This window comes from Podarcis liolepis (genome assembly GCF_965112155.1).
Source record: "Podarcis liolepis genome assembly, chromosome: 2".
In the NCBI taxonomy this organism is placed as follows: Eukaryota; Metazoa; Chordata; class Lepidosauria; order Squamata; family Lacertidae; genus Podarcis; species Podarcis liolepis.
This window is the reverse complement of record NC_139555.1, coordinates 103,877,919-103,899,098: the sequence shown is the minus strand read 5'-3', so window position 1 is coordinate 103,899,098 and position 21,180 is coordinate 103,877,919. Positions and strand designations below refer to the sequence as shown.

The 21,180-nt window shown below is 41.6% G+C and overlaps 1 protein-coding gene and 1 long non-coding RNA gene across 6 annotated transcripts in view; one reads left to right on the top strand and one right to left on the bottom strand.

Moving 5' to 3' along the window:
- The window catches only part of LOC310702212, a 610,091-nt gene that overhangs the window by 234,133 nt on the left and 354,778 nt on the right, over positions 1 to 21,180 (top strand). The gene's annotated exons all lie outside the window — the stretch shown is intronic.
- CFAP20DC (CFAP20 domain containing) overlaps positions 1 to 21,180 on the bottom strand; it is a 147,404-nt gene that overhangs the window by 25,501 nt on the left and 100,723 nt on the right. For all 5 annotated transcript variants that reach the window (XM_083491789.1, XM_083491790.1, XM_083491791.1 and 2 more), the window contains one exon: positions 17,245 to 17,306. In XM_083491789.1, coding sequence (XP_083347915.1) covers positions 17,245 to 17,306 — 62 coding nt within the window. The remainder of the gene's footprint in view (positions 1 to 17,244; positions 17,307 to 21,180) is intronic.

The following is a 21,180-nucleotide window of genomic DNA, read 5'->3' as shown; positions in this document are numbered from 1 at the left end:
TGAGGGGTCAAACAAAGAAATAATTTAAAAAAGTGACAAAAAAATTATTTTTACAATGACGAGTTTTGCGGCTCCCAGTTTTTTTTTCTTTGGAAATGGGTCCAAGTGGCTCTTTTTGTCTTAAAGGTTGCAGACCCCTGGCTTACACCAAGGACAGATAGCTTTATCAACAATATTTTCCATGCACAAATGGAATCCACAAATTTATAAACTGTTAGCATGCCGGGCGAAAGATGGCCTGTATGCAGAAGGATATCCAACTCCCATTTGATGCAATCTCTTGAAAGATAAAGTTATTTGTCCCTTAGCTGAAAGAAAGGATCACACTCAACTTCTTTTATATTTGCACTCTTTGTAGGTACCTGTTGCAGCCATCTTTTAAAGCTACTTTCCATAGGCATGAAGGACAGAAACTTACCTTTTATCTCAGGATTCAACTTGCGTTTTGGAGTACATGCAGTTCTCTTGGACTGCATGCGCCCTGTGTCTGAAAGCATCTAACACTGAAAGCAGTGCTTTTGTTTTTAAAATAGCCTTACAGGGGAAAAACAAACCCTATAGCAAGATATGCTGGGATGAGCAGCTTAGGCTACAGCAGACCCCCAGCTGAGCTGGGAGGTTCCTGACACAGCTGGGCTACACTGGCTTAACCACCTCAAATAACCGCAGAGCATGAGCCCCGATAAAGGGGTGTGGTAAGGTCAGGACTTGCCGTGGGAGGTCCTAAACCCATCCAGCTTTGCCATGCAGCCTGGCAACCCAGTGTAGATTAAGCCAGCCAAAAGGGTGGTGTAACTCAAACTCTCTTTAAAGGCTTGTTTTCCTTCTGCGAGGCTTAGGCTGGTTCATCCAGCAGTAGCTCTGCTCCTGAAAGGAGTCTGGATCTGGCACACTTTATTCCGGCTTACTTTATGCCATCTTATTGTGTATAAGATTGCTCCCACAATTGCTTACATCAAAAGGTGAAATAAAACTGAATAATGCTTCACAATAAGTTCCTAATTCAGAGAGCTGCTTAACTGCACCATGCCCAAGTCTAAACAAACAGAATCCTATAATGAATGACAAGACGTATACGGGAAAAAGGAAAATTATATTAAAAAATGTTGTTACCTATCTGCATGGGGAACAGTAAATTCACAGAAACCAAACGAAAGTGTGTGGAGGGGACTACACAATTGTAATATGTAAATACCTTTCCCAGGGCTTTAAATTGCATTAAAAGTTTGCATTTTTGTAGGGGGACATATATTGTTTAAAATTATTTTAAGGTCAAAACTTGCAACGTGTTGATGATTTTAAAATGTGAGGCGAGAATGACATTATATTACTCTTCTAGAGTGTTATTGTAGTGTTAAAATATCATTAAATCAGCACAAACCAACACTTATCATTTCCTGCACATTTTTCACAGTAAGCTGCATTCTGACTATGAGTAATCTGTTAATCTGTTCTTTGCCTCACAATCCGTCAAAGTGACAGATTCATTCCATCCCTAATACATAATATCTTCATTTACTGTATGTGCCTTACAGGAAACTCTCTCTCTCTCTCTCTCTTTTTTTGCTAGCACTGAGATTTAGAAAATCGCAAGCAAATACACAGTGTCACAATCCTTGCTCCTGCCTCTTTCTGCAGCACTTCAGAAAGTCCAGCCAACTAAATTTCAAGTGCTGTTAATCTAAGCAAAGATTTCCTCATGTCCAGCATTTTTAATAGCTTGAAACCACAACCCTCAGACCGTTTAGACCTAAAATCCCTTTGAATTCACGAGGGGCTGTTTTTGTACTTTGAAGGAATTGGATGCATACAGCCCAGATAACTGAAGAGGCCCCATAGGAATATTCCACAGGGACATCAAGCAGTGAATGAACACCTCCTGATAATTGAGGCACCAAATGATCACTCGCATGTGTGAAACGGCCATCACAAATCAAACGCCACATAAGAGAACTTGCACAGCACCTGACATCAGCTCTGACGCGGTCGGGGACACAATCATGTTCATCAGTTTAATTGGTAGATTCATCAACTAAAGCTTTAGCTGATTAACCAGTAGGAGGGAAATTTTAATTGGTAGGGCTGGAAGTTAGGGGGACGCTTTTCTTTTGGGGGGCGCTGGTGGTGTTACGGAACAAAAAGAAAACATTCTCTGTGTTATAGACACTCACCATGTGGTTCACCACAGTCTTCTGGAAATATTTCCAGTACTGTTCAGAAGGATTTAATAATGTGAGAGCTGGTCCTTATGCACTGATAATCAGTCCTCTAAATATACATTGCTACTTGCAAATAGTAAAAGTGAAATGGGAGCTGCAGACTTCTTATAGTATTTAATAAATGTATACACCACCTTTCCCCACCATTGAAGGCATGGGGTTACCAGCAGAAAGCCCTGACCTTCAGCAAGACATCTGCACCATATGCTCTAAGAGCATATACTGGGGCCCATATATCAAGGCTGCAGAGGGGTGGGTTAATTGTAGACTGGTTCATGGGTTGCTCTGATGCTTCTGTATCATGCAGTACACACTATTGCATGCCAGCATGGATGAACTACATCATGAGGCACTAGGTCTACTTGGGGAAAAGCCTAAGTGGTGTCAGTGTGGGGTGGGAGAACTTGTGACACTTTGTTAGATGGCCATCTCAACAACTTTTTGTCTTGCCCTTCTGTGAGCTAGCTGGCCCTATTTGGCAGGGGAAGGAGGGTGGCATATTTTTCAGTCTAAAGACTCATTTTACAAGCTTATTACAAACAGAAGTGTGTCTCCCCTTACATTGTGTGCCCCCCATTTTGGCATGGTAAGGCAAAATTTGTAGGTCAGTGTTATTTTAGAGAGAGGGGGAGTATACACGCTCTCTGTCTATGCATTCCTCAACTATGACCATACAATTCTTGTTGTGTCTTCCGTACATTTGTTACTGGAAATATATTGTTATAAATTTGGGAGGGGGAAGATTCCCTGTAACCCCCTAGATAAAGGGTTAGAATTTGAGTAAACTCATACATTCATGAGTCAAGCAAAGTTTGGTTAAAACTATGCCAAGTGCTGTTGCATTATAGTTTAGATTAGCACAGCCAGCTCACATAGCTAGCTGGGGATATGCCATTAACAGACAAATGTGCTGATTGCTGGCCACTAACGTTAAATACCGTATTTTTCGCTCTATAAGACGCACCAGACCACAAGACGCACCTAGTTTTTGGAGGAGGAAAACAAGGAAAAAAATATTCTAAATCTCAGAAGCCAAAACAGCAAGAGGGATCGCTGTGCAGTGAAAGCAGCAATCCCTCTTGCTGTTCTGGCTTTTGGAATAGCTGCGCAGCCTGCATTCTCTCCATAAGACGCACACACATTTCCCCTTACTTTTTAGGAGGGGAAAAGTAAGTCTTATAGAGCAAAAAATACGGTAAGTTGGAGTTCTTGTTATTAAATATACCAAGAAAAAAGCACAACAAGAACTCAGGCCAGAGTTCTTGGTGTGCTTTTTTCTTGGATTGCTGGTAACTAGCACATCAAAAGAAGGTCCTTGGGTCTGTGCAAAACTGGGGTTGCCAAGGCTACTGTTGGTGAAAAGTATACAATCTCAGCTTCCATAAGTAGGAAAACAGGGGAGGGGGCAGTGTCATTTTGCAGGAGACTTGGGTTTGAGAGCCGTGGCTGACTACTGCTTTGGTCCCAAGCTTGCTGAAGCTATGAAAGGGGTGATGAGAGACACTCTAGGGGTATAATGTTCTGTACCCCCTCCACTGCAGACTTCCAGGTGTAAAAATGTGTTAATGGACCATATTTCTTAAAGACATCAGCCTTCAGTGTGCTTCGATCTTTCCAACACAACCCTGGGTAAGTGCCTGGGATCCCTGGGATCTCATGCAGCAGTTCAGTTCGGCAGAGATTGGGGTGAGGTATAACAATAGCTGCACTACAGATGTAACATGTTACTTGGAGGGTTTATGTGACGAGGCTGGGAACCACTGTCAAAGATCTCTCAGCATCCTCGTTGCACCACAGTTTTCAGGGTCCTTTGAAGAAAATGATGAGTTGTTTCTAGGCCAAGTTACTTAAGCTCCACTGAAATGCATAGTACAATCATGACTTAGATCTAATTTCCTAATATGAAACCAATGGGAATTATCTGTAGCTAACTTAGTCAGGATCCAGTCCTAAACTGGCTTCAACCAAAAGAAGCTTGTGGCACAGAATTTCCCTATGGCTGCAGTTCAGTAAGACTTGCAGGCAGAAGTACATTTCCTCCACTTACAATTATGAAAGTTGAAGAATCACAAAATTGTAGAGTTGGAAGGGACCCTAAGGATCATCTAGTCCAACCCCTGCAATGCAGGAATGTGCAGGTGACCCGTAAGGGGATCGAACCCACGACCTCGGCATTATCACCACCACGCGCTAACCAACTGAGCTAACTGTAGACTCATGTGAATTCTTTCGTTGATGCTTGCTACTGGGGTTCCCATCCCATGTTCATTGTGGAGGCTTTGGACTGAGGATTTAAAGTGTGATTTTATGTATACGGATATTTTATAACTATATTGCAGCATTAGCTTGGTGACAATATAAATGGTGCCCATGAAGAAAAAGCAGCCCCATGTTTTATTACCTAATTTAACAAAAGCAGCAGCAGCAGCAACAACAAAACCCCTGTCCTGTCCCTTTTGCAAACTTTGATTCATGTGTTTATCAGCTTATTAGCTATATAAAAATTGCATTAAAGAACTTGCACAGGGGAAAGGAGATACTCGGCAAGATTCCTCCATATTCTCATTTCATCTCAGTCAAACAGGCGATAATGAAGCGTATCAGTTATGAGCTGTCAAGGCCCTAGATTTGCTTGTCTGCTGCTTCATATGCCCACGCATTTAACAAAGTGTCAATTAGCTGTTTCTTTTCTCTTTCACTCTCTCTCTCTCTTTTTTTTGTGAAAAGCTGAGCACAAGCAAACCATTCATTTTAGGAATTATGTTTGAATGCTTCAGCAATTCATAAAACACCTGAAGCTGTCTTCTAATAACCAGCTGCCTCACGTTTAACAAAGCCTGCTTTCTCTCTTGCGGGCCTGAGCCTGAGAGCCTTCTGCTGCCTTGTACTATAGATTGCCACCCATTTATTCTTAATGGATGACTAGAGAACAAGGGGCTAGGAAAACAAGCAAAATCAATGGACAACAGAGTCAATAGAACAATATCTTATGTTAGCATAATCAGATCAGCTATATGCAGCTTGCAGAACTTCTGCCTTCTGTACAGCAATAGTCAATCTAGTAACTCACACGTGCTCATTGCCTATATTTATTTATCTGTGCTGATTTTACTGTCAAAACCTAAAGCAGAATACGCTAGAGACTGTACTCTCAGTTCATTCACGGCAGGAGTGAGACCCAGCAAGCCAGACAAGTACTTGATGGGAAAGGCCACACAATCTTATGCAATGCATATATTGAGGGTTCCCTGGTGGGGGAATCTGAAAAAGGTTTAAGAACTACTGCCCTGCAGCATAGGCCTGATTTCCACATGAGTTAAATGAGTCTTGTGTTTTTATTTTGTATTTTTATGCTGTGGAGGACGGTACACAAATTTAATAAATAAAATAAAATAAAGCATGACGGCTCCCTTGATCGTAGTGAACCAACAGACTGAAGTTTCAGGACTACTCTCAAGTACGATCAGAGTCGGTTTCATGCATTCGTTAACAGGATAGAAAAGGTGTTCCTCATACATGCCAAGTTCTTTGCAGCATCCACAATATGTCATTGGCATCAAAATAGCAACTGGATCCCCTCCCCCCATTTAATCTGGATTCACCCTTTCGGGGGGATATTCTGTAAGTAAAAAACCCTATTGCAATGACCTTTGGAAATGAAGTCACTGGAAACACTTACAGCTAGCCTAAACTATTGGAAAAGCAGTTGTTTTCAAACTTATAGACAACCATTACCGTATCTCTATCTGTTAAGGAACTTGTGTGTGTGTGTGTGTGTGTGTGTGTGTGTCAAAGGCTCTACAAAGTGTTCCAGCGAATATGTTCCTTCAGGTGGGCACTGGAAGTGAGCTCTCTAGCACCTCTAGCACAACACTTTTTCTGTGGCTATAATCCGCTAGGGAAGGTTGACACCAGTAGATTAACCATATTTCCGGAAAAGTTAAGAGTTCCCCTGGACTCTTTACAAATTTTGAAGTAACTTTGGAGTAGAGAGCCCAATCATTAGGGCCTGCTTCCTAGGTCTCTTTTCGTAGGTCTCACATTCAAAACTCACTTGAAAACAGGGATCCATTGTTCCGTTTACCATTCCCTCTCCCCCTTCTCTTTCAAAATATCTTTAAATGGCTTTCCATGGTATTCTCTTGCATTTCATAACTTGATTTATGCAACAACTTATGTTAAATAAATGTTTTGAATGCATCATGTTCATATCAGAGAGCAGCTTCTTATAGCTGGCTAGAGAGGAAGCAACACAAACCACCTATTCCTCAAGTGTCCAGCGTCTGATAACTTCAGTGTAGCCAGGATGCTGCTCAAATGTAGTTTTTTAAACATTAAATCCCTCCTTTTTTGTTTTTTCTGCACCAGACAGATTTGGGTATGAACCCACACATAGCACAAACTGATGTTGCTTTCACAAATGGACATACTTTTGTCTAACACTATGCCTGCCCCCCCACCCCCCATTTGTGAACAAAGTTAATGTGCCAACTCAACACAGGAAGCAGCCATTTCTATTGGAATGGAAAGGGTTGTGTATCCATGCTGGTCACTGAAGGCTACTACGGCAAGTACTACCCTATTAGCAAGTTAGTTATATATAGAAGAAGAAGTCAGGCTAGCAGCTTTTGTGGGCTTATTTAAATAAAGACTGGTGTAAATAAATTACATGCCTACATTGGTTTTATACTTCTTTAGCTATGATGGTGTCCATCATAACATGATAAGAATAATAGTTTAGTTTTAATTTAGTAAATCTGTTAGGAAAGGGGATTAAGGATCTCCCTAAAATTCTCAAAGTTTCCCAAGAAGAAGAAATAAACCAATACAAGACTTTAGTGTGAATATGCCAAAGGGTATTATATCCTTCTCCCCCATCCCATATAAATTACTCAGATGACAAAGTCTCCAAACTATTAGAGACAATTCTGATCCCCTATCTTCTTTATTATCCTATTTCTTTTGATGCATGAGCTGGGCTGATGAATACAGTGGAACAGTACTAATTCAGATTAATGGTTGTACAGCCCTGTTGCAAATTATTGAATTTTGTGAATTAGTGAACAAGCCCAATATAAAAGTAAAGTACATTTTGTGATACATTATTGCTGCTCGCTTATTTTGGCATTTGCAAGATAGTTCTCTGATACTTCATAACATCGTGTAGGCTGTTGCATATGATTAATGAAGTTATATGACCTCACTCATCTAATGAATCATAAAAATGAATATGCCTTTTTGGTATAGCTGAATTCATTTTTTTTAATGTACACATTCAACCTTGAGCTGTTCTGCTATTAAATCTTCATCACTCCCCACCCCTCGGTAGTGTTGATTTCTCAGCTCAGATTGTAGGTGAGGCTTTTGTGAAATATAAATAAATGCTTACTTATATATTTGCTGTACAATGTTTTTAAGGGATCTCGTTTTGGCAAGATCTCTTAAGAAGATAGTAAACATTAGGAAATGTTTTATTTGGTCCTTTGTACACCATAGGAAAAAAGTGCTCTAAAGAGAGTTGCTAGGTGTAATATTTACGACAAGACACAGGGTTTGTAGGGAAATTTCAGACAACTGCAATGCACTTCAAACAGTCTGGTTAGTGCTAATACTGACTACATATGCAACTGGGGGAATTCCAATCCCCCCACCCGACCCTGGAAAGCTGAACATCAACTAGCCTTGACACATCAACAGAGACCACATTCTTGGAGTACATCTACTGCACATGTATATTATGAAAGTGCTGGTTATTACCATTACGATTTGGGTCCAACATACCTAATGAACCATCTCCTCTCATGCAGAAGAAGCTCCTTTCTACATTACAACAGTGGGGGAAGCCTGGTTGGTTGAGAAACTGGAGAGGGCCATACCTAGATTACTTCTTTCCTTGGGGAATTCAGTTGGCCCCCTCTTCCATCACCTGACTTGTTGGGTCGAGTAGTTTTCAAAACCTCATCTGCTGTACCTGTTCTGAAATGTTTTGCAGTATTTTTAATATTCCCTTTTGAAATTGCGGCACGTCACCCTGACTGCTGTGACTGCAACAGACAGTTGAGGCAATGGAAGAACACAAGAAGAGCTTGCTTGCTCAGGCCAGTGACTCATCTAGTCCAGCATCCTGTTCTCACAGTGGCCAACCAGATGCTTGTGGGAATCCACACAAGCATGGTCTGAACACAAGAGCATTCCCCACTCCCTTGCATCTTCCAGCAACTGGTAATCAGAGCACCAGCCTCTCTCTTTTTGCCATCTAGGGTGTCTGATGGATATGTTGCTAATGTGCACTATGATTCAAGACAGCAGTCCCAGTGGCCATGCTTTCAATTGAGGAATCACTGGCTCATGCAAAAACAGAAAAGAAGTTGATTCAGAGCCTGGCACTCAAGAGTACATTAAATAATTTAGGTAGCAAACTGTTGCGTTCTGATACAGCACCGTAAACAAGAGGGACAAAACAGCGAAGATCTGAATACTGTCTGCACCGTGGCTAAGTTAATGCAAGGGCAAACTGGAACGAGAGCCAGGCGTGTTACAATCTAGGGACTCATGTGCTACTGTTAACTACAGTCAAAGAAGAAAACAGCTGCAGACATTCTTGCCCTAACAAGCTCCAAGGAAAGCTGTGCATCCCCATTAGCTGTAACCAGGTCACCCATGCTCAACTGGCATGTGAACATTCTGCTACAAGGGGAACAATTAAAACACTGGTTTGTGTAATTATTGATGCTTCCTGTCCACTTAAGATTCTGTAGTGAATTAGCCTTCAACATGAAAGAAAGGTGTGACTGTTTTTCAGGACCCCTCTTCCTTCCTAATTATATGTGCTCCAAAAACTTGAATCTGACTAGAGTCCTAGCTGCGTTGTTGCCTTGCCATTAGCTTATTTGCAGAAGGAGGTAGGGTGGCTATCTGAAAGCATCACAAGACAAAAACAATAGAGTTAGGATGGCGGATGGCTGTGTTTTGGGCAAAGGAACTGTTGCTCAAGACCACCGTATGCTAGCAAGAGAATGTGTGCTATTTCTCGTCTGCTCAGGTGGCAAACCTGCACAAACGATGATACGAGATGCATTTGGATTACTCTGTAAAAGCATGTGCATAGCAGGGACGGGGAAGGTATTTATTTCAGCTCACATTTAAAAGTGAACCTACCTAATTTACACTTTACAAAACTACCTGTGAAGCTAAACACAGCTGAAATCCACACTTCTCCAAATTTTGCAATGCTTTTCTGTAGCCGAGTAACGTGTACAAAAAGCACATACTGGGTCAAGGGGTGCATAAAATGCGTATATTAGTGAAAGCGACAAACAAAAAATGTGATGTATTAGTGAAATTTCTTTCAAAAAATGTGGCCATTAGGCAAATGGGTGGATATTTCAAGGGAGCCATTTCACCTACTAAGAAGAACTCTTTGACAATGGGTCAGTCTGGGAGCTGGTGGGCTGCCCTTTGCTGGAGGTATTTTAGCAGAAGAAAGAAAACCATCTCTCAGGGATGCTGTAACTGCATCCTGAAAGGCAGATCCTATGCTCAAGCTGGGCTAGGCAGCCTCAAATGACCCTTCTGACTCTTCTATAAGTCCTCTTCTTATAGGCCAGACTCAAAACTTGTAGAAATTTGCCTTGCATTGGAGGTCACACGGTAAGTTTCCTTTGACTGAGAGACCAAAACGCCCTGAAATATTGATGCTCCATCTTTGCTTGCTTCTGCAGTTACTTAAAAAACAAGAAGAACAACCCAAAACAGCTGTTTGATCTTTAGATGCATGAATTTCAGTTGGTGACTTGGGAAGAGCCTGGAATGACACTGATTCAATTCTAGGACAGCTGGCGAGATGCAGGCAGAGCCAAGGTTTATAAAAATGCTTTCCTAAATAGAAAGTGACAGAACATTACTTTGTTTTTGGAAACATTTTCCAAAAAAAAATTAACTTTACCTCAGCTTTTTTCATCATTAACCCCAAATGCTAACTACGCCATGCTGTTGCAAGGATAGAAAATGGCTGCCACAAGCCTTGGTGTCTGTTTGCGAACCAATGTGTGACCTGGAACTGACTTTGGGCTCACCCAATATCATTTTCTCAGGGCACAGCTCAACCCTAGCAAGAGGGAAAGGCAGCAAATTGAAGGATGCTGAGCAGTGGTGGGAAAGAGTGCTGGATTTCCTAAGAGACAGATAGGAGGAACCTGCTTCTTAACATCTGCAAGAAGCTGGGACCAACAGCCATTTTTAGTTCTTGCATACCAGTGGCTACTGATGAAAGACTCGTTTTGGCAAACTCGGCAAACTTGCTTTATTGACGATGGCCACCCGATTCACCTTTTTTTTACGGTAGGTGGCACCTGCTCCCTTCTTGGCCACCAATGGTTGGTGGTCACAGTTCCCTCACAAAGTCTCCTCCGTATGACACTGCATCTTGACTTAGGTCACACACAGAGAGGGCTTTCCAGGAGAAGATGGTGACCACCATTGTTTTGGCTGCCAAGAGGAACATTGGCACCCACATCACCATAAACCATTTTGTGTTTTTTACTACAACAGACTTGGTGTAGCTACTGTTCTGGGAAGAGGATGATGAAAGAGAAGGTTTACTGTGTGAGTCGTTTGCGGAAGACTTGACAGAACAGTACTGGATCTGAGGCATCTACACTGAGAAGTTCCAAACAGCAGAGAGAGAGATTATTATTATGCATTTATTTATACCGCACTCCCCTCCCCCCCAGTGGGACTCAAGAAGGCTTACAGATAAAAATAAAAACCATTAAAACATAGAAAAACACTGATTAAAAAGTAATGAAACATTGGTATCGCTCTCTCTCTCTATGTGTAAATCTATTAAAACCACATAAATAATTACAATAAAATCAGCATTGCACCAGTAACCTGTCCCCAACCTGGTGCCCTTAGTGTGTTTTGCGCTACAACTCCCATCATCCCTGACCACTGGGCCATGCATGCTGAAGGGAGTTCTAGTCCAAAAATACATGGAAGGCTGGATCAGTGGTTCATAAGAAGGAATCTATGGCAGTTACAGAGTTTGCTGGACAGAACTTCTTGGAGCAGCCATCATCTTACCCCATTCCTTTTCATGGTCTCCCTAAGCCCATTAAGAGACAGGAAATTGATTGTAACCTGGTACATCAAGTTCTACACACTGGCTGACTGATAGATACACTTAAACACTTAAATGGACCATCCGCTAGGCATATATGTCAAATGGAGAAATCCCTCTGCTCATATAAAAAAAGCTGTAGTTTCACCTGTGTTGATCAAATGGATATGGATATCTTTAAAAATAAAAATAACACTGACTACTCTTAAAATATACTTCCTTTTAAAGGGATTTAGTCTTGCTGAAAATGTGTCTCCCAGTCTCTTTGCCCCTCTCCATTTGACCCCTTGGTAACATCCTATATAATGCTTGCTCATTATTAAGTCTCTTAGACTTTTGATTGAGTTGTCTTGGTATAACGTGCAAATACACATTATGTTCATTTTCCAAATCACATTTGGTTTTCTGTGTATCTTCTTTTGATTCCAAGATGTGCTTCCCAAGCACGTCGGATTCTGATTTCTCCTTTATAGGAGGAAATTCTATGAACAGGTTTTAAAAGAATACCTCTAGATCACAGACTTGGAGAAGCAATAATTTTTCCTTCCTTCTTTCCTTTTTGGAACACTATCACTCCTTTCCAGGAAGAACAGCTCAGTTTTTTTCTGTTTTAAAGAGAGTAGCAACGTGGACCCTGCCTTTTCAGGCTATATATAACAGATTTACTATATTCATCTCCTCCAGTTTTTATACCATGATGTAAGCTGACCTCATAATTGTGTCATCCTCTATATTTACAGCCCAGTAACACCTTTCTGGCAGTTCACAAGGGCCACCGAATTTATGGAGGCAATAACAAGTCAGGTGTTTTACGGATTGCCTGTGCATCTCAGAAATAAAATAAATAAATAAATTCAGGACTATAAAGTGAGGTGGTTGGAACACAATGTTTGTATCTTTACTATGCTTCCCCTCACCATGGTTGGGGTTTTTTTGGAGATAACTAAAAAAAAAAAGGAAATCTCTAACACAGTTAAGCTGTGCAATTCTGTTTGTAAATGCAGTTTTTTTAAAATGTGTTCTGATGTATTTCAATTATTGTTTTTAAGCTTGTTTGTTTTTATTTTATATTTTATAACATTGTTTTTAAATGCTGTAAGGCGCCTTGAGAGAAAGGCAGTATTTTAAGATATCAAATAAATAAACAAATCATTTCACTGGGAGGTAGGTTGAACTGAGGTCAGTGAAACCTACTCCCTAGCAAGTCCACCCAGGACTGAAGCCACAATGGAGTGTTTTGGAATATATGTGATTAATTCCACAGGCTACAGCTTCAATCCATGTGCTCCAAATTTCACTGTGCTGCAGCATGTGCTTCAAAGTGCTAAAATGAATAAAATTTCACCTGGATAAAAGGACTGGGAGAGATAGGTTTAAATCCCCCCCCCCCTTTTAAAACAATAACACTGCACACTAGTAACTTTGGGAAGGTCACTGTCTAAGCCTCGATTCTTATTTTCAGAATGAAAAACAACAACAGCCTGCTATCTGTCCAATGAAAACAAAGGGTGGAAATCTAAGACAACCAAAAGGCCTCAGTATTTATAGGATCATAGAATTGTAGTGTTGGAAACATCTCGTTTCATATAGCGACTAATCAGTTGCCTTGAAGCAGCCCACGAAAAGTCAAGAGTGGAAGGAGTATATAACATTTGCTCGCCAAAGGATGAACCAATGTTGAGAGCTCCCTTCCTTTTCCTTACAAGAACAATTCTATCAGAGATGCCTGTGGGAGAGGATGGAGCTAGTTTCCCATTGTCAACCTGCCTGCCAGAAACCATGAACCCAATTTAGGCCACATTGCAGAGAGGAGCCATCTTGTTATGCATTTGATTTATGCTCTGCTGCATCCCATGGCTCAGTTTGGCCGACAGCCATTTTCCTAAATGTTAATAGTTCTCTCTCTATAGGCTCACATACGGAATCAAATGGGTTTGAAGATGAAAGTGCCCAAATAAATGGGCAGATGGATGGTAGGGGTTGAGGGGCAAGACAACTGAGTGGTACTAGTGGGTGCAACCCTGCTCCCCCCTCCATGCAGCTGTATGTCTCGTGGAAGTCACGCTCAAAGAGACTTTATGCCACAATATCTGAGATTATAAAAAGGAACTGATTTCAAGAGTGTTTGATAAGGGGTGGAATCAATTCCAGGCCTTATCAGTGAGATAAACGTTAGTTTTAGATGGTATCTTGTGAGCAAATGTTGGGAAATTAATGATTTTGCCTAAAAGGGAAAAGCGATGTATATTGGAAAGCTGCCAGAAGCAGAGGGGTTAGTGAAACTGGCCCCCACTGGGGGTGCAGGCGCAAAAATCTGCATGATGCATATATGCCGTGACAAGATCAAACATGGGAGAAGCTTCACATCCTTCTCACACCGTGGCACAAAGGTGTGTGAATTTATTTTGCCCTTCCAACCTTGCCCTTATTCCAGACACTTGGGTTGTGTGAAATGTACTGATCTGTAATGCAGCTACTGAGGTAAAGTCAATTTTTTCTGGGGGCGCCAGCGCTGATACAGCTCCTTGTCAAGCGCGCAAGGAATCCTAGGCACACCTCTGGCCAGAAGCCAAAGAAACAAAACTTATTTTAGAATATGATTAACACTGAAGAAACCCTCAAGAGGTAGAAAACGACTTCCATTCAAAGCTAGATAGGAGCCAGCCCCAATGTAGCACAAGCTGAAAACAGGAACAGGTATTTTCAGCTGCAGCCTTATGGTGTGCACCAGGCATAGGCAAACTCGGCCCTCCAGCTGTTTTGGGACTACAACTCCCATCATCCCTGACCACTGGTCCTGTTAGCTAGGGATGATGGGAGTTGTAGTCCCAAAACAGCTGGAGGGCCGAGTTTGCCTATGCCTGGTGTACACTCTGCCCCACAGAGCCTAGAACGTTAATCACATACAAACAAAAAATTCAGCAAAAATATTACATAACGACTAAACACAGCTATCTACAACTCCAGACAGACTTGTGGCGTTTTCACCAATGAGCTTTAAATTGGTTTAATTTCTCAAATCTACATTTGAAATACTAATATCTACATAGTCAAGAATGAACGTTCTATGTGCCTCACATTAACAATGTGAACATGTGCATGCAACAGCGTGAGAGAGGCTTCAAGGTGCACTGAGTGTCATATGTGAAAACATTCCGGGTTGGACACGGTCCTGCCTCCTGCTTCACGTGTTCTGCAGCTCTCAGCTCTAAAGCTAAACTCTCGCCTTTCTCAGTCTGGCCTGTTTTACCCTCTACAATGTATTTCTGCTGTTGTAGGCAGTTTATATGGCAATTTGTCACTTTGTCCCTTTGGGCATCCCTGCGCTCACTGTGGAAAGGCAACCATATGGTTACCATCAGCTGTCGATTGGCAGGGGACCAATATGGGCTGAAGTACCCCTTCTTGTGTGTCCTGAAGTACGTTGGGTGTGCTGAAACACGCACATCCCACTCCTCCGATGGAGCTGCACAGATATGCCTTTGGAGACAGTTAGCTTTAACCTCGAAACAAAAACCAGGAGTGGATGAATCTTCCTATTTCTCATCCATGGCACCTTTGCATGTTTTAACCTATTATTCTGCTCTGTTCCCTTTCCCCATGAATCTGTACCTTTAAAAACTTCTCCAAATACCTATTTCAAGGCCTGTTTTCTCTCAATACACACATTTAAATGCTTATTTTGACAGGTTTGAAATACCAAGAACTGTGTTTCATGATTCTGATTAAGTGCAAGATCTACTGGATAGATGAGTTCCGATCTATACATTTATTTATTTCATAAAATGTATGCAGTTTGATTGAAAGAAAAGAAACCCTCAAAGCACTTTGCAAAAAATAAAAGAAAATCCAGAAAAATATACAGCCAGACAAAATTAAAATACTAAAACAGACCTCAACTTTTGAAGCACGTGTCTAAACTAGATTTGTCTAAATTGAAGAGTACAGTGAAGGCACCTGCTTGAACTCAACAGGCAGGGAGTTTGGAAGTTTTGGTGCTGTCACACTGACTAAACCATCGAATTCTTACAAACCCAGAAGTATTATGTAGCCCCTGTAGTAGTGCTAATTCCATCAACTGAAGTGGTTGAGTGGGACATGCAGGGGAAGGCGAGAGCTGTGGATCAGGACATTCGATATACTGTATGCTTCTGAATCCCTAAATGGAACTAAACTAAACCTCAATCTGCAGAATTAAGCCCACTGCATTTTGTTCTGACTTGAATGGATATATACTATTCTTCTTTCCTCTTCTAATATGTTTGTGAATTGTCAGCACGACTCCTCAAATTGTATTTTTCTCTCGGCTAGAGGTTTTCAAACTGTTTGAAGGAATCCTGGGGTTTCTTGGAAGCTTATTAGGTTTCTGTAATGAGAATATCGGTAATTGAGGACAACCCCTAAAAGCTAGCTTCTCCTCCATTACAGCTTTTTCAGCTGCAATATGTGGCTGTAGAAGAGGCTTGGGTGTGCATTCTCAGTTCACACAGAAACCCAAAGAGCCTAGACCAGAGGTCCATGTGAATGTCTGTGCCCCTTGAATATTCTACAGTATGCTCCGCAAGCCGTTGCTGTGGCAGAGATTGATGCAGAAATAAGGGAGACAGGTGAACTTCCCTTGGCTCCCATCGGCTTAGAAGTGAGTTATACTATTTCCCTTGGAACTGGAAAATGACTTCACTCCTTACTGAACCAATCCAGGCAGCTCTTCAATGTGGTGCCTAGCAAAGCGACAGAGACATTTCTCTGTGGCTTAAAAGCAGGCTGTTTCAAAGAGTAGCTCCCAGAGATACTGGGAGCGGGACACAAAATCCCAGCCTTCTCTTTTACCTTGGGTTGTGTGTCCCCACCGGGGATTGCGCCCCCCCTCCATTTCCCCCCAGGAGCAGCTCTTTGAAAGAGTCTCCCAGCAAAGCCACGAGGACATTTCTTAATGGCTTTTCTACATGGCTCTTATAATAAGAGTCTTATAATAAGAATCTTATGCAGAGCTGCCGCCTGAAACGTAAGGGATAGGGAACCCTGCCCCCCTCCGGTAAAAGACACAAGCATAAAAGGTTCCCTGTGGGGGTGGGTTTTCTCTCCTAGCCCCCCCCCCCTTTCCTGGTGCCAGTTCTTTCGCTGAGAAGTCACCTACAATTTAGGGCTTGCTCACACTTCTGCTAGTCCCATGCCAAGAAAGCACAGGTCCAAAAGGTTTCCGCCTGTCCCATCCTTTCTAGGCACATATCCGAGTGGTTTTTGCTTGGCCCGCCACTTTTCCCAGGAAAATCCACTGTATGCCGCTGAATCTGCAGAGAAACCGATAGTTCCAATTCAGCGGTGGACTGCGGATTTCCCCAGGGAAAAGCAGCGGAACAAGCGCGAGTGTGGGGGATAGGAATTCTAGGACTTCTTGTGTTTGCCACTCCAAGCAGTACTGACCTTCTCAAAGTTGTTTTGGACCCCAAGTCCAGCGAAGTTATCCAAGAAACGGACACCTGAAAGTTTGAAAACTGCCCTATGCCAAAATTGCCAGTCCCCTCTAGCGTTTCATTACATGACCAGCACCAAAGGCTTCCAAACAATTCTTTCAGTGCTTTCCAATATGGTTCTTTTCAAATGTCAACATTAATGTTACACTGCAGCTTCTAGGAATAAGAACCCTACCCCAAACACTGTCAAACCCCACATCTGCACCCCTCCTTGCATGTCTTCCTCTCACATTCAGACACGCACACATAAATGTTAGCAGCTACCAAGTTTCATGTGTGCGTGGAGAAGGCGGAGAGGGTGGACATCTCTTTCTCAGGCACAATAGCTGAAAACAAGATTTAAGAGTCTACCAAAGAAAAGTCATATTGATCGGTTCTTTAGAACATTCCGAACACATCCTTGTTGCCTGGGCTATAAACAGCAGCTTACCGTGGGTTGGAATGGGAAAGAGGGTTCATTTCTTTCTGATAGTGACACCCTTGATTGACAGGCTGTGGAAGACAAGAAGCAGGAGTGAGAAATGTATTTTGCCAATCTTCTTTCAGTCTCAAAGCTATTATTAACCATTTCACGCAATCAATATATATGCAGTGCTTACAGAGTTAGAAAAGTAAATAGATGAGGCCCTACTTCCTAATGGCAGGGGTCACCAAAGGGAGGGGAGGAATGAGGAGGGAAGGGTAACAATGGGAGAATCCATGTAGAATGACCATGCCTTAATATAGGTGCTCTCCCCAAGTCAGGAAAGTAATACAACATTTTGTATTTATGAAAGGAAAGTAACGTCATGCTGGTCTGAAGGATGGGAGAAAAGTCTGAGTATATTTATGATTTGCTAATATTCATCCGTAGCAATCATTTGCATTTTCTTTCTCACTTGCACTTTTGCAAATTTCTTTATTTTCATCAGTTGGCCACATGCACCAAAACACTAGGTATAATTGATTTCAATTTTAACATTTCAATTCTCATTTTAAATATTCATAATTTCAGAAAAATGCTCTGAGCCTGATTTAGAAACAAGGCAATTTTTTATATTTTAAGAAGATTTAAAAGTCACTTTAAAGAAATTATTACACCTGACAGCTAAGCAGAGTAATACGTAGTTCTCAAAGCTATTATGTTCATTTTGGATTGACAGTTTGGAGCAGCTGCTAAACAATTTATACTTCCAACATTTTCCCCCTGACAGCCTAGTTATTACATTCCATTTCTTGGTAAACTATCACTGGCTAGAAAGTATAGTTTTTATTATATCACTTTTGTAAGTTGCCTGAGAGCATCTGTTCATGCATTTGCCTTGCATCCTGGTATCTTCACAGGCCAAGATACAATTCTACTCCCAACCCCCAAATATGACTAAAGATACGAATAGAAGGGCAATAGAGAATCAAGCTGCATAACAGATGAAAATGCTAAACCTGGTATAGGACTAAGGTCAAAGAACATGGGAAAAGTAATTGAATACATAAAGCTGAGTATTTATTATTCAGGAATGTACAAAGCATATGAACTGAAACTTGCAGCAAAGATAAATGAGAGACAAAAAACAGCCTTCTGGTGGTGCTGTTGCCATAGATTAGGCCAAGGGACAAAGAGGTTATGTAAAATTAGCCAATATTTAGAACAGAAAGCCTTGTTTTCTGGTGAGGAGCTGCCTATAATCTATATGGAAAAAATTAGCAAAGATTTGATGAGCCAGTAACAGTGGGGAAAATATGATTAATTGGAAAAGACAAGATTTTATTGTTTCACACAAGAGAAGAATGCACAAAATACAATTTTCTCCAGGATCATCAATGCAAGGAAAACTTTACAAATAAGTCCCCTTACTGATAAGTTCCCTTCATTGTTAAACACACATATTAGAACAGTTGCACACTGCAGAATACAAAATGACATTGGGGCACAGCTGTTTTGCTTCACTTGTATAAAACATAATTCTTATGTGGGGTTTACTTTTCATCAGCCCTAGAGCTGTGAGTGGTAAAAGAGAACAAATAGTGAGTCAAAATCTGCCTTGCCTAACAGCAAAAATTCAAGATCGCAGACAGAATGGAAAAACTCACAAGCCCTATTCATGCATTATTTGCATGCAATGATGATTAATTTGCATGTGATGACTTCTAGACCTGCTGCCAACATCACATCTGCCCTTTAGAGCAACTGTGCACATTTTGGCTGTGTAGGTGTCCCAATTGCACGGTGGTCTACAAGTAAGCAGGAGCTTGTGTATCAAGTTTTCCTTACACACAACCACACACAGTGTTGTTGCTGAAGGAAACAGATGCAAAGTCAGGGGTGGGGATAAAAGCTCCCCCCCATTCCAGAGAAAACAGGCCGCTGCCCTCACATGAGTAATGAGTGAATAGTTCCATGGTGTTTTCATCCAAAATGGGCATGTACCTTAAATCTTAACCTGGGGTGAGATACCAGTGAGATGCCTTTTGTTTGATGCAGAAGATAACTCTTAATTCATTCCAGAGAGGGCAGTCTGGAAGGTCACATATTACAAACCTCAGAATCTATAGCCTTCATAGTTGCAGAACACAAGTGGAAAGTGACAGTAATCAGAAATATGTATTATGCTGTCAGGTCTCACAATTTCATTTCCAGTCTCATAATTACTCATTGATTTTGAACATCAGGAATTAGCAGAAATAGGCCCTCTGTCCTCTCACATGAATGAACATGACTGAGTTTGTGGGTGGGGTTGAGAGATGTCCTACTGGGATAGCTCAGCCAGTAAAGCACGAGACTCTTCATCTCAAGGTCATGGGTTCAGGCCCCAGGTTGGGAAAAAGATTCCTGCATTGCAGGGGGTTAAACTAGATGATCCTCACGGTCCCTTCCAACTTGACAATTTTATTATTCTATGTATAATTTTCTGAACACTGAGGCACAGAGTTGTCATTTTGGGTTCCAGACTTTGCCAAACATCTGCCCCAATCCAAGTAATGAGATTTGCACAAGGAAGCAGACTCCTGCCAGCGTTTCACTTGGTGGATCTGGAATTGTAGGTGCAAACTGGATGCATGTACAATTGTGGATATAGTCTGGATGTGTTACCTTGCTACCTGCCTTACATTGCTACGCAAGTCACCAAAATACACGCGGTTGGGAGAACTCTTGAGTCAGCAGATCTACAGAAGGGTAAAAATTGGTATCAATTGTCATTTATACTTGCCCACTTTGGAAAGAATAATGGAATCAAGCAGGCTTTGGAAAAGAATAATAGAGTCAACTTTTCATATGGAAAGGTTTTTTACTAGGCAAAAAGCTGAAGCATGTTGGAAGGACAGCTTAAGGAAACTTGCCTTTCAGCTGTACTTTCCTCAGCGGCTTTTTGGACAAGCAACGAATTTCAATTGCCAGCGTTGTCAACTTGACATCGCATAAAACTTTATACTCTCCGCTAAACTGAACCAAAACAGTTTCAAAAGTCAAGTTCATAGATTGCAATGTGTAAAGATAGGCAACATCAGAATCCACTGAATGATTACTTGGGTTCTGAATGGTTCATTTGTTTGAAAAGTGTCTTAACAGAATTTTGGTCTCAAGTTAAAAACGCAGAAAGGGGAAAAATCCATAAAGAGGTCTGGTTCTCTGTGGAGAGAGGCACCCACAAAACATTCATCACTAGCTGTAGCTACATCTAATTATACTTTTAAATGAGTAATTCATTATATCTTAATGCTTAAAAAAACCAAGAGAGACACATTAGTCCAAAGTGTACAGAAGTTGATCAAAGTGCTCACTTTGAACCCAAACATGAATTTGCTAAGTACCAGGACACATTTTATTCTGAGTATTTTTGTTCTAAAATTATGTAAAACTAAAATGGGCATCCCCTTCATTGATCACTGCCTTGCCGTGGCGAAGTGGCTTGAATAACTCAGAGAAGCTATGAGCTATGCCGTGCAGGGCCAACACAAGATGGACAGGTCATAGTGGAGAGTTTTGACCAAACGTGATCCACCTGGAGCAGAAACCAGCAAACCACTCCAGTATCCCTGCCAAGAAAACTCCATGGATCGTGAAGCTGAGGCTCCAATACTTTGGCCACCTAATGAGAAGACTCCCTGGAAAAGACCCTGATGTTGGGAAAGATTGAGGGCACAAGGAGAAGGGGATGGCAGAGGGTGAGATGGTTGGACAGTGTTCTCGAAGCTACGGACATGAGTTTGACCAAACTGTGGGAGGCAGTGGAAGACAGGAGTACCTGGCGTGCTCTGGTCCATGAGGTCACGAAGAGTCAGACATGACTAAACGACTAAACAACAACAAAATGGGCATGTATAATCCGAGTTTGCCTATGCCTGGACTAGGCTGTTTTATCCATCTAACACAGACCTAAGTTTCTGT